The sequence below is a fragment of the Lepidochelys olivacea genome (assembly GCF_965140295.1).
Source record: "Lepidochelys olivacea isolate rLepOli2 genome assembly, chromosome: 1".
Classification (NCBI taxonomy): domain Eukaryota; kingdom Metazoa; phylum Chordata; order Testudines; family Cheloniidae; genus Lepidochelys; species Lepidochelys olivacea.
This window is the reverse complement of record NC_140411.1, coordinates 95,454,658-95,468,490: the sequence shown is the minus strand read 5'-3', so window position 1 is coordinate 95,468,490 and position 13,833 is coordinate 95,454,658. Positions and strand designations below refer to the sequence as shown.

The following is a 13,833-nucleotide window of genomic DNA, read 5'->3' as shown; positions in this document are numbered from 1 at the left end:
CTCTGGTGTCTACAATGCAAGAAGGATGTTGATAAATTGAAGAGGGTTCAAAAAGAGCCACAAGAATGATTAAAGGATTAGAAAACATGCCTTATAGTGATTGAGCTCCTAAAGTCTATCTATTTGGCTTAAAAAGAAGGTTATGAGGTGACTTGATTACAGTCTGTAGGTACTTACATGATTAACAAATATTTGATAGTGTGTTCTTCAGTCTAGCAGAGAAATGTATAATATAGTTCAATGGCTGGAAGTTGAAGCTAGACAAATTCAGACTGGAAATAAGGTGTAAATTTTTAACAGTGAGAGTAATTATCCCTTGGAACAACTTACCAATGGTTGTGGTGGATTCTCCATCATAGGCAATTTTTAAATAAAGATTGGATGCTTTTCTAAAAGATATGCTCTTGGAATTATTTTGGGGAAGTTCTGTGTCCCATGTTACATAGGATGTCAGACTAGATGATCACAATAGTCCCTTCTGGCCTTGGAATCTGTTAATCCAACCCTCTCTTTGAGCTAAACCAAGCCATCTGCTTCTTGTGAAAAATCAGAAAGTGCCTTGACCCACTAGTTAAGAGTGCTCAGATGGGATGTGAAAGAATTGTTTTCAAATTCCTATTCTGGAGCAGGGACTTCAACTTCAAACTCCCACATCACAGGGAGTGCCCTAATCTCCGGGCTATAGAATAAGGCTCTCTCTGGCCCAGTGAATATTTAATTATTTCATACAAAATGGAACGGCCACAAGAGGAGATATTGACCCCACTACAGAACACCCAATAGCCTGGTGATTAAAGAACCCATTTGGGCAATGGGAGACTTGCATTCAAATCCTGGCTCCAAATCAGGACGACTGGGAATTAAAAACATGGATGCACACATTTCAGATGAGTGTCCTAATCAGCGGACTATTTGTTATTTTCAGTTATATGCACATTCCAGACAGCTTCTCAGTCTGATCACCCCCAGCTGTTTGAGATCCAACCCACTAGAACAGCTCTGAGAATACCTGCTGTTTTGGGCCCTGTTGAGGAGACAGGCAGGAGAGTGCCTAGTTTGAGAATCTTCCCAGGGTTTAAGTGTAAGGCAGGGTGGCAAGCAACTTGGCAGCATCAGGACGTATGCAGTTTTGTGCATGTCCACCAATGGAAATGTCAGCATGTAAGGAACTTAGGCACTTCCAGGGGTAAGCAGCAGCTGAACTGGGTTTTTGAGGGTCTCACTGGTACCTAACTGTTGGACTTTGATACCTAAGTCCCTTTGTGCAGACACACTTTTGAAAATAAAACAGACTCCTCAGACAGACACCTTTGAAAAATTTCCTCTGCTCTGCCACTGATTTTTCTTGCCCATCAGAACCCTGCCTGTATTTTGGCAAAAATTTGTCAAAAGTGAAATGTTTCTGCAAAGCATTTTGGTTTTGAGGATTCAGCATTTTCCAGTGAAAACACATTTCATCAGAAAATTCACAACAAGATTTGTGAAAACATATCTCTGGGTGTTGAAAGGAAGCTATAAGATTCCTCTGCATCAGTTGATCAGTTGTCATTATAGAGGCTTGGTCTACACCTGAAAGTTATATCGGCATAAGAAAATCACACCTCTGACTGACATAGCTATATTGACACAGCCCTTGGCGTAGATGCAGCTGTGTTGATGAAAGAGTGCTGCCCCTGACATAACTAATGTTGTTCCAAGAGGTGGTGTTCCTACACTGACAGATAAACCACTTCTGTTGGCAAATGCTGAGTCTGCACTACAGGGCTATTCCGGCGTAAGTATGCCAGAATAAGCTCGGTAGCACAGACAAACCCAGAGGATGCTAAATTTGGTTTTGCTTAATTCATTGAATTAAACTAAAGTGAACTAAGGCCACTTTAATTCTGAATGAGAGCTGTGCCCAGGGTTTAATTTGTTAACTAATCTGCTTTAAATTTAGACTTCAGTTAATTTAGATTAATTTTCTTGAGTATCCTTGCATAGGCAAGAAAGACTGGGCACTGAAGTGAGACTGAAGTGTCAAAATAGGAGATTTTGGAACACACTGATAATTAAAATTGCAATAAATTCACCAGTCATTCTAGAATTCTAAAGGAACTTCAGAAGGAAGAATCTGAGCTACTAACAAAAATAAGAAACCTCTTATTAAAATCAACTATGACACTGAAGAAATTTAAACAATGTGGTACTTTTAAACAGGAGCTAGAAAAACAGCAAAATAAAGATAATGGATTTCAAGAAGGCAGACTTTAGCAAACTCAGTGATTTGGTAGGTAAAATCCCATGGTAAGCAAGTCTAAAAGGAAAAAGAGTTCAAGAGAGTTAGCAGTTTTTCAAGGAGACATTATTAAGGGCACAATAACAAACTATCCCACTTCACGGGTGTCATAAATATAAAAGGAAGGGTAACCATCTTTCTGTATACAGTGCTATAAAATCCCTCCTGGCCAGAGGCAAAACCCTTTTACCTGTAAAGGGTTAAGAAGCTAAGGTAACCCTGCAGGCACCTGACCCAAAATGGCCAATGAGGGGACAAGATACTTTCAAATCTTGGGGTGGGGGAAAGGCTTTTGTTTGTGCTCTTTGCTTATGTGTTTGTTCTCTCTTGGGACTGAGAGAGGCCAGACAGAAATCCATCTTCTCCAACCCATCCTAATCCAAGTCTCCAATATTGCAACCAGTATTGGTAAGACAGGAAAGGCGGATTAGTTTATCTTTTGTTTTATGTGAATTTTCCCTGTGTTAAGGTTTATTCCTGTTTTCTGTAACTTTAAGGTTTTGCCTAGAGGGATTCTCTAATGTTTTGAATCTGATTATCCTGTAAGGTATTTACCATTCTGATTTTACAGAGCTGATTCTTTTACCTTTTCTTTAATTAAAATTCTTCTGTTAAGAACCTGATTGATTTTTTCATTGTTCTTAAGATCCAAGGGTTTGGGTCTGTATTCACCTGTACAAATTGGTGAGGATTCTTATCAAGCCTTCCACAGGAAAGGGTGTGTAGGGCTTGGGGGGATATTTTGGGGGAAGATGTCTCCAAGTGGTCTCTTTCCCTGTTCTTTGTTTAACATGCTTGGTGGAGGCAGCATACGGTTCAAGGACGAGACAAATTTTGCACCTTGGGAAAGTTTTAACCTAAGCTGGTAAGAATAAGCTTAGGGGGTCTTTCATGCAGGTCCCCACATCTGTACCCTAGAGTTCAGAGTGGGGAAGAAACCTTGACAACAGGAAAGACAGCAAGCATGGCAACAAAAACCACCTTGGCTTTAACAGGAGATCTTCAAAGATCTGAAATTTAAAAAAAAGTCCTACAAAAAGTGGAAATCAGGTCAAATTACAAAGGTGAAAACAAAGAAAAACACAAGCAAGTAGGGACAAAATTAGAAAGGCCAAGGCACAAAACAAGATTAAACTAGCTAAAGATATAAAGGGGAATAAATAAATTCTACAAATATATTAGAAACAAGAGGAAATAAGGACAGAGTAGGCCCATTACTCAATGAGTGGGGAAAGACAAACTGGAGAGTAACAAAAACAATTAAAGGTTTAGAAAACATGACCTATGAGGACAAATTGAAAAAATAGCTTTTGTTTAGTCTGGAAAAGAGACAACTGAGGGGGGACATGATAACAGTTTTCAAGTACATAAAAGATTGTTATGAGGAGGAGGGAGAAAAATTTATCTCCTTAACCTCTGAGGATAGGACAAGAGGCAATGGGCTTAAATTGCAGCAAGGGAGATTTAGAATGGACATTAGGAAAAACTTCCTAACTGTCAGGATAGTTAAACACTGGAACAAATTGACTAAATCTCCATCACTGGAGGTTTTTAAGATCAGGTTAGACAAACACCTGTCAGAGATGGTCTGGATCAGTGGTGGGCAACCTGTGGCCCATCAGGGTAATCCGCTGGCGGGCTGCGAGACAGTGTTTACATTGACCATCCACGGGCCCGGCTGCCCACAGTTCCCAGTGGCTGCGGTTCACCGTTATCTATTATCTGTTTTGATCAACTACTTTTAAGTTATATAGACCATTTGTAGTGAATCAGAGTACTACTATACTGTATATATAATATTTTCCAGAATAATTTCTACCAACAGTAGAATTGTACAATAACAAGCAAAGGGGTTCCTTATGAAATGAATAATATACTGCAAAGTTTCACGAGCTGAGTTCATGTAGAAAATAAATAAATGGCTTTCATATAAGACTTAAACCATCTTTCTTTTAAAATTCCTGTTGTTTGACAATAATAAAAAGATAATTACTCCCTGTAGTTTGTAGTGGAAATGTAGGAACAGAACATGCCAGGCCAGATACTGGTCTCAGTTATATCGCAGGTTTTAGAGTAGCAGCCGCGTTAGTCTGTATTCGCAAAAAGAAAAGGAGTACTTGTGGCACCTTAGAGACTAACCAATTTATTTGAGCATAAGCTTTCGTGAGCTACAGCTCACTTCATCGGATGCATTCAGTGGAAAATACAGTGGGGAGATTTATATACATAGAGAACATGAAACAATGGGTGTTACCATACACACTGTAAGGAGAGTGATCTCTTAAGGTGAGCTATTACCAGCAGGAGAGTGGGGGGGGGGACCTTTTGTAGTGATAATCAAGGTGGGCCATTTCCAGCAGTTGACAAGAACATTTGAGGAACAGTGGGGTTGGGGAGGGGAATAAACATGGGGAAATAGTTTTACTTTGTGTAATGACCCATCCACTCCCAGTCTTTATTCAAGACTAAGTTAATTGTATCCAGTTTGCAAATTAATTCCAATTCAGCAGTCTCTCGTTGGAGTCTGTTTTTGAAGTTTTTTGTAACTCCATTGTAAATCTAACTTAGTGTAAATTCAGAGTAACTCCACTGAAGTCAATCAGAATCTGGAGCTCAGAATCTGATGCACAATTTGTATTAAAGGAAAATCTTCAGAATATCTAACATAAGGGTATTAAGGTGCCTACAAACATGTATAAGCCTTATACTTGTTAAACTTCTGTGCAATCATTTCTGCTCAAAAGCTGCCTGTCATGACTGGTAAACTGTGACCATTTATACAAGACTGCTGTGAATACTCCAACTACAAAGACCCCTTGAGAAGGACTGCCATACCCCAAGATATTGCTTAAATAATTCATTTAGTACTGTTATAGCAGCAGTTGGATATGGTAAATGCTTGTCTTTCAGAAACATTTAATGTTTCAGAAACAAGCTGTGCAAAAGGTCTCATTGTAGTGTAATAGAAAATTCATTACTTGAATAGTTCCCTATATATCAAAATAGAATCCAATTGGATGCTACTTCTTTTATGAGAATTTCACCTTGGCAAGAATGCACAAGTCATCTACATAGCATAATCTACTGTGCTGCATGATCATTTGTTTTAGGTGGGTTTGATTTTGAACTATGCAACAGAGTTAAAAATAACATGAGTTTTGCTTGCCTCACTATATACAAAGGAGGTGAGAGATTTTCTGTCTTGCATACTTTGTACCATATACTTATGGCCAAGTAGCTCTAAATGCCACAGCAAGAGCTCCTGGTTTATCAGGACACACATTCTAAATTCTGGGGCACATTTCAGTCTCTGCAGCAGTGTAAAGTATAGGGGGAAAACACTCCACAAATAAAGGATCTAATTAAAAAACAAAGGCTAATAGACAGTTTACAAAATGAGTAGGGCTGTCAACTAATCACAGTTAACTCAAGCGACTAACTCAAAACAAATTAACGCGATTAAAAAAATTAATCACAATTCATCAGTTTTAATTGCACTATAAAACAATAACAGAATACCAATTTAAATTTATTATACATATTTTTGGATTTTTTCTACAGTTTCAAATATATTGATTTAAATTAAAACACAGAACACAAAGTGTACAGTGCTCACTTTATATTTTTATTTTCAATTACAAATATTTGCACTGCAAGAAAGATAAACAAAAGAAATAGTATTTTTCAGTTCACCTCAGACAACTACTGTAGTGCAATTTCTTAAGCGTGAAAGTGCAACTTACAAATGTAGATTTGTTTTTGTTACATAACTGCCCTCAAAAACAAAACAATTTAAAACTTTAGAGCCTACAAGTCCACTCAGTCCTTCTTCTTTTGTTTCCACTTACCAGAGATAATTCTGCCTGCTTCTTATTTACAATGTCTCCTGAAAGTGAGAACAGGTGTTGGCATGGCACTGTTGTAACTGGCGCTGCAAGATGTTTACATGCTAGATATGCTAAACATTCATATGCCCCTTCATGCTTCAAGTTCTAGATTGCACTATTTTTTTATCTTTTACAGAGTAAATATTTGTAATAAAAATAATAATATAAAGTGAACACTTGAAACTTTATATTCTGCATTGTAATTTAAATCAATATATTTGAAAATGTAGAAAAACATCCAAAATATTTATAATAAATTTAAATTTGCATTCTATTCTTGTTTAACTGTGATTTAAAACTGTGATTAAACATGATGAATTATTTTAAACTCATGATTAATTTTTTGAATCGATTGACAGACCTAAAAACAAGGCATCAGGCCTGAGTGTGTACCAGAGCAGAAGCAAAAGACTACAAATCCCAGCATTTTATTGGTCATCTTTCTTCCTCTTTTTCTTCTAGTCCCCACCACTCTGGTGAATTCCTATTATCTTCCCTTCATTATGATTTAAAAGGAACATTCTTCATTTTTGATACAATTACTTGACCATGCTTTGGGTTCTTAGTTTTAGAAGCAAGCAAATTGTTATATATTATAGAAACACACAAGAAAGGTCATACTGGGTCAGATCAATGGTCCATCTAGCCTAGTATCCTGTCTTCCGACAGTGACTAGTGCCAGATACTTCAGAGGGAATGAACAGAACAGGGCAATTTTTGAGTGATCCATCTTCTTTTTTTCCAGTCCCAACATCTGCCAGTCAAAGGCCTAGGGACACCCAGACCATTAGGTCAAATCCCTAACCATTTTTACTAATAGCCATTAATGGCCCTATCCTCCATGAGCTTATCTAATTCATTTTTGAATGCAGTTATATTTTTGGCCTTCACATTATCCCCTGGCAAGGAAGTTCCATAGATAGACTGGGCATTGTGTGAAGAAGTACTGCCTTATGTTTTTTTTTAAACCTGCTGCCTATTAATTTAATTGGGTGACCCCTGTTTCTTGTGTTATGTGAAGGTGTAAATAACAGCAATTCCTTATTCACTTTCTCTACACCATTCATGATTTTATAGATTATAGACCTCTATCATATCCCCCCTTAGACATCTCTTTTCCAAGATGAAAAGTCCTGGTCTTTTTAATGTCTTCTCATATGGAAGCTGTTTCATACCCCTAGTCATTTTTGTTGCCCTTCTCTGTACCTTTTCCAATTTTAAACACATCTTTTTGAGATGGGATGGCCAGAAATGCATACAGTACTCAAGGTGTGGGCATACCAAGGATTTATTTAGTGGAATTATGATATTTACTCTATTATCTATCCCTTCCCTAATGGTTCCTAACTTTGTTAGCTTTTTTGACTGCCAGATGTTTTCAGATTGAGCAGATGTTTTCAGAGAATGATCCACAGTGACTCTAAGATCTCTTTCTTGAGTGGTAACAGCTGATTTAGACCCCATTATTTTCTATTTGTAATTGGGATTATCTTTTCCAATGTGCATTACTTTGCATTTATCAACAATGAATTTCAGCTGCCATTTTGTTGCCCAGTCACCAAGTTTTGTGAGATCCCTTTGTAACTCTTCCTGGTCTGCTTTGGACTTAACTGTCTGCAAACTTTGCCAACTCACTGTTTACCCCTTCTTCCAGATTATTTCTGGATATGTTAAGCAGCACTGGTCCCAACACAGATCCCTGGGGGACCCCACTATTCATCTCTCTCCACTGTGAAAATTGACCATTTATTCCTACCCTTAACTTCTTATCTTTTAACCAGTGACTAATCCATGAGAGGACCTTGCCTTTTGTCCCATGACTGCTTACTTTGTTTAAGAGCCTCTGCTCAGAAACTTTGTCAAAGGTTTCTGAAAGTCCAAGTCCAGTGGTTCACCCTTGTCCACATGTTTATTGACCCCCTCAAAAGTATTCTAATAGATTGATGGGACATGATTTCCCTTCACAAAAGCCATGTTGACTCTTCCCCTACAAATTGTGTTCATCTGTGTGCCTGATAATTTTGTTCTTTACTATAGTTTCAACCAATTTGCCTGGTACTGATGTTAGGCTTACCAGCCTGTACTTGTCAGGATCACCTGGTAGCCTTTTAAAAAAAATTGTGTTACACTAGCTATCCTCCAGACAACTGGTTCAGAAGTGATAGGTTACACGCCATGGTTAGTAGTTCTGCAATTTCATATTTGAGTTCCTTCAGCCTTTTTCCAAAACCTCCACTATTGACACCTCAATATGGGACAGTTCCTCAGATTTGTCACCTAAGAGGAATATGTAAGGTGTGGGAATCTTTCTCACATCCTCGGCAGTGAAAACCAATGCAAAAAATTTATTTAGCTTCTCTGCAATGGCATTAACTTCCCTGAGTGCTCCTTTAGCACCTTGATCGTCCAGTGGCCCCATTGATTTTTTGTCAGGCTTCCTGCTTCTGATGTACTTAAAAAAAATTTGTCCCAAACTGTAAAAAAATAATAGGATCAGGTTGAGGAAGGCAACAGGCCAGTCTTAACCCCATCAGCAGCAGCTTTCTGGCTGCTCAATGCACGCACCCATAGACTCTCTGCCTCCCTGTGCTCATCTCTCTAAGCGTTGCTCCAGCTTAGCTGCTCCACAGCTCCAGGCCAGATTCCATCCTGAACCACAGTGTTCATCTCCACTGACTTCAGTGGATAAGTGTGCATGTGTGTACACACATGCTGTCAGCAGACCAGGTCAGAATGGAAGTCAGGCCTAGTGGTCAGAGTCTGAATGCTAGACAGACTTGGAGTCAGGAATCAGAGCTGAGGTTGGAGCCGGGTTGCCAAGAGTCAGAGAAAGGCAGGAGCAGGTCTGGTTCTGAGTCAGGAGTTAATTGGGAGTTTTATCCAGTGTAAAAACTAAAGGATCTATTCATATTTCATTTTAAAGAGTAATAGTAAATGTATATTATAATACTTGATTACATTTGGTGGGGGATGTGTAAGTAATACTAAGGGTAAAACAATAAGCAGTATAAAGTAATGACATCAAAATTCAGCCACTGGTAAATCTTTAAGTAGTATAACATTTCTCATTTCACATCCGCATTCATAAATTTGATTGAATCGTTTATACTTCCTTTGAAGAGCAAGAGGAGGACAAAAGACACAGGAGGCAGGGTTGGGATGGAACCTGAGACGGAGAAGGCAAATATTTATATTCTAGCAAAGATGCTTTTTGTGAAGATTTGGGAGAAAAACTCCAATTGACTTCAATGAGCTCTGACGCTTCAATCCTGCAAGCACAGTAGTCCCATTTCAGAGTAACAGCCGTGTTAGTCTGTATTCGCAAAAAGAAAAGGAGTACTTGTGGCACCTTAGAGACTAACCAATTTATTTGAGCATAAGCTACAGTGCACTTCATTGGAGGAGTGAGACTAGTCATGCAAGTAAACTTAAGCATGAGTGTGTTTTCTAGAAAGGGGTGTGTGACAGGATGTATAAACCCAGCACTAGAACTGAAGGGATTAAGGAGCAACTCTGTGCCCAAGTGACATCCTCCAGCTGCACCTGTACACCATGCTCCAGCTGTAGGCAGAGCTTAAGAGGGAATCAGACAAGGCAGAGAAAGAGCCAACCCTGATCACTCCTGAGGAAGGGCAATGCAGAAACCTCCTGGAGAGGAAGAGCCTGCCAAGCTCAGGGGGGCTGAAGGTTCAGTTGGTACCTTTTCTTTCACTACTTTGCAACAGACTGCAAGATTTTGACAAGAGAGTGGGTGGTAGGAAGTTGCCCAGGCAGGCAGCTTTAAGGCACCTTTGGGTACTGGATATTTGGTAACCCTGACAAGGCCCTGGGCCAGAGCCTAGTGGAATGGGAAGGCCTGGGATTCACTACCAACCCCCTTTGTCCATTAAGTAAGGTTGACAACCTTCACCTTCTAGACTTCCCCCTAATGCTCCTCTGCAACATATTTAAAGATACAAGTACTGTAGAGTACACCCCACATTATCAATGATCTCTCTGACTTCCTACTGTCTTATAATGTGACTTGGGGGCGGGAGAGCCCCTCAATGAAAACTTGCAGAGGACATACCATAACTCACATCAGGCCTGACACACGCACTGCACCAACACACTGTTATAATCTAAATCTAAAAGGTGTCATGTCCATTATAACATTATTATATGCACACTTATAACACACTTGTCATTACTACTGTTGCATGATGTTCATACAGGTGCTCTACAAAGGATTATAGATGTGTGCAGGAAATTAAAAGGTGTTTTGCAAGCAGGGAGTCCAGCCTGTTTTAGTCAAAGGAATGTTGTTTCACCTGTTTTTCTGTGTGCCCAATGTAAACGGAACCAGGTAATACCTCAGAAGACAATGAAAAGTATATCTACATGTAAGGTAAATGAAGCCACCAAGCTAAACAAATATGGGGGAAGACCACTTAACACTCACAGCAGGGGACGGTGCCTGCACACTCCCAAGAAGCCTTCCTGACTCTTGAAACAGAGACAATAGACTTTAGGAAATATAAGCAGAAAGAGAAAGCCATTTTGGCATCCATCACCAAGGGACAAAGGTGGGGAGCCCTTTGAGCTCATAAAAAGTGCCCTGAAAATGAAGAGTAGCTGGAACTGATTATAGGTGAGAAACCTGCTTAGACAAAGCCTGTAACTTGCTGAAGTTAAGTTTTAGTCACTAGAAAGTGTGTTTTGTGTTGTTTTACTGATAAACATATGTGTCTTTTGTTCTTACTTATTACTACTTAAATATTTGTCCTTTGTTAATAAACTTATGCTTGTTTTATTACAAAACCTTCTCAGTGCTCTGTTATTAAACTGAAGGGTAATGTCCTCAGCTGAGCTAACAGGCTGGTGAGGAACACAGGAATTGGAGCTCACTGACTGTTACCTGCAAGTCAAGGTTGGGACTGTCAAAGTCCTGAGTACTTTGCTGGCAAGACAGACATGCACATGTGTCAGGATGCTGACACACAGTTTAGCAGCAGCAAAGCTCACTCTTGCTGAAGAAGAGTGGTAACACCGTTCTGGGTAACCTGAACAAGACATCACATATAGACTTTGGATATAGAGATAAAAAGATAATGTCACTCCGCTTTGTACTAGCTCAGCTTGGTATTAAAAACAGAAGATACTGACAAACAATAGTTATAATGAATTAGCTAGTGCTACAGCCCCAAAGTCCCCCCAATAATTTCTGTTCAAAATTATGCCTGTTTTGGGAACTGAAAGAACAGAGCACAAGTAATTAACTATAGCTTCCTGAAAACCTTCTTGTCACCCAAAATGCTTTTGTTTTGTGAACTGTGAAATATATTGGTTCCAAAGTTTACTTCCAGGAGCTTGGTAGTTTGCTAAGATCAGTTCTGTAACATTGCAAGTGAATAACTGCTCTCAATCCACTGTTCAATAATTTATTTGTTTGACCTTTAAAACAGTTTATCTTAGTATCTTAACTTTTAGCATTCTCATGAGAAACCACATTCATTAAGGATTATTTTATTCCTTACAATCAGATAAAGTTTTAAATGAAGTTTGTTGCCATGCTGTTAATACTAAAGGGAATGGCTGAAGTTTGTTGCCATGCTGTTAATACTAAAGGGAACATTTAAACATACCAGCTTTGAACTTTCACATTCTCAAACAAAAATCCTGTTCCCCTGCCTCTGACTTAATTTTGCAAATGTTAAACCTACCTTTTCTCAATAGCCAACACAAGTACCAGCCAGGTGAGCTTCAGAAATGGGGAGCTCAAAATGTTGGAGGACCACTAAGCCTCGTATTTTCTCAAAACAGATGTGGACAGATTTTAAGCTTGATAGAAGGGAAGATTTTCCTGAAGCAATGGTTCTTAACCAAAGTACAAATATTTAATAAAAAGAAAAGGAGGACTTGTGGCACCTTAGAGACTAACACATTTATTTGAGTATAAGCTTTTGTGAGTTACAGGTCACTTCATCGGATGCATTCAGTGGAAAATACAGTGGGGAGATTTATATACACAGAGAACATGAAACAATGGGTGTTATCATACACACTGTAACGAGAGTGATCAGGTAAGGTGAGCTATTACCAGCAGGAGAGCGGTGGTGGGGTGGGGGGGGGAACCTTTTGTAGTGATAATCAAGGTGGGCCATTTCCAGCAGTTAACAAGAACGTCTGAGGAACAGCGCGTGGGAGGGCAGGGGAGAGAGAATAATATTTAATGTTACTCCATCAGGAAAGAATTTTGGAGAAAAAAATAACTCTGAAAAATATATAAAAGTGCTCTTATAGATCACAGAATGAAAAAGTACCTTTTTACAACATCTTCACCATTCCAACATGCTAGTCCATCAGCAGCTGCTAACTCATTGATACACAGCTGATCAGCCAGACCTCCATAGAATGTCTTGTACAGCCGTAGACTGTTCATAAATTCTCTACCAAAACAAACAAACACAGGTAAAATAATTAACATAATCAATTAATAAAAATGAGCAATCAAACTGCCACATTGTTACAAGAAATCAAAGAATGTGCCACTTTTTGTCACTCTATTGGCTCTCATTTATTAATCAATTCAACAATATCCTTTTCAGATACATTAGTTGCTTTGAAAGCAATACTACTCAATCATTGAAAGTCAAACCAAATCACAGATGACTGCTATGGGAGGCAACACTACATGTGTACCAATAAGCTAATATTTCCAAAAATGTATGTCTAAAGGTAAGCTCCTAACTCCAATACGTAGCCACCTACATAAGTGGCCTGATTTTCAGAAGTGCTGAATATCCAGTACCTCTTTACTGACTTCAAACTATTATACAAAGACTATCTATTGGTTGTGGTTCATGGGGCAGATGAAGTTTTGGGTAAGACAGGTTTAGGGTAGAGGTGGTATTTTTTGGCTGTTTAAATTACTGTTTGGATAATTTATTTCAATTTTTGTGGCACGTTATGCTGTTGGAGTATTATTTTATGTATTCATTTTAAATAATTGTCAAGGTGCCTAGAACTGGGGACAGATTCTGTACTGAAATAAAACAATAAATACCTATTAAATTACTGGACTTAATTGGTAACTGGACTATGATATTCATTTTTATAAACTATTTGCTAGTGTAATGAAAATCTCTCAATGGAAGACCTATACCTGCTGTGAAAATATAAATATGTAGGCTCATTCATCTGCACATCTACCAATGTGATATATGTCATCATGTGCCAGCAATGCCCCTCTGCCATGTACATTGGTCAAACTGGACAGTCTCTACGTAAAAGAATAAATGGACACAAATCAGATGTCAAGAATTATAACGTTCAAAAACCAGTTGGAGAACACTTCAATCTCTTTGGTCACTCGATTACAGACCTAAAAGTTGCAATTCTTCAACAAAAAAACTTCAAAAACAGACTCCAATGAGAGACTGCTGAATTGGAATTAATTTGCAAACTGGATACAATTAACTTAGGCTTGAATAGAGACTGGGAGTGGATGGGTCATTACACAAAGTAAAACTATTTCCCCATGTTTATTCCCCCCATCCATGCTCCATTGTTCCTCAGACGTTCTTGTTAACTGTTGGAAATGGCCCACCTTGATTATCACTACAAAAGGTTTCCCCCAGCTTCCCCATTGGTAATAGCTCACCTTAAGTGATCACTCTCTTGTTACAG

General features: G+C 38.7%; 1 protein-coding gene across 1 annotated transcript in view; it reads right to left on the bottom strand.

Annotated features, from left to right (window-relative positions):
- Window positions 1-13,833, bottom strand: part of GPC5 (glypican 5) — a gene marked incomplete at its 5' end in the record, with an annotated part of 1,121,527 nt that overhangs the window by 886,472 nt on the left and 221,222 nt on the right. The window contains one exon of the mRNA XM_084617294.1: window positions 12,468-12,593. Coding sequence (XP_084473420.1) covers window positions 12,468-12,593 — 126 coding nt within the window. The remainder of the gene's footprint in view (window positions 1-12,467; window positions 12,594-13,833) is intronic.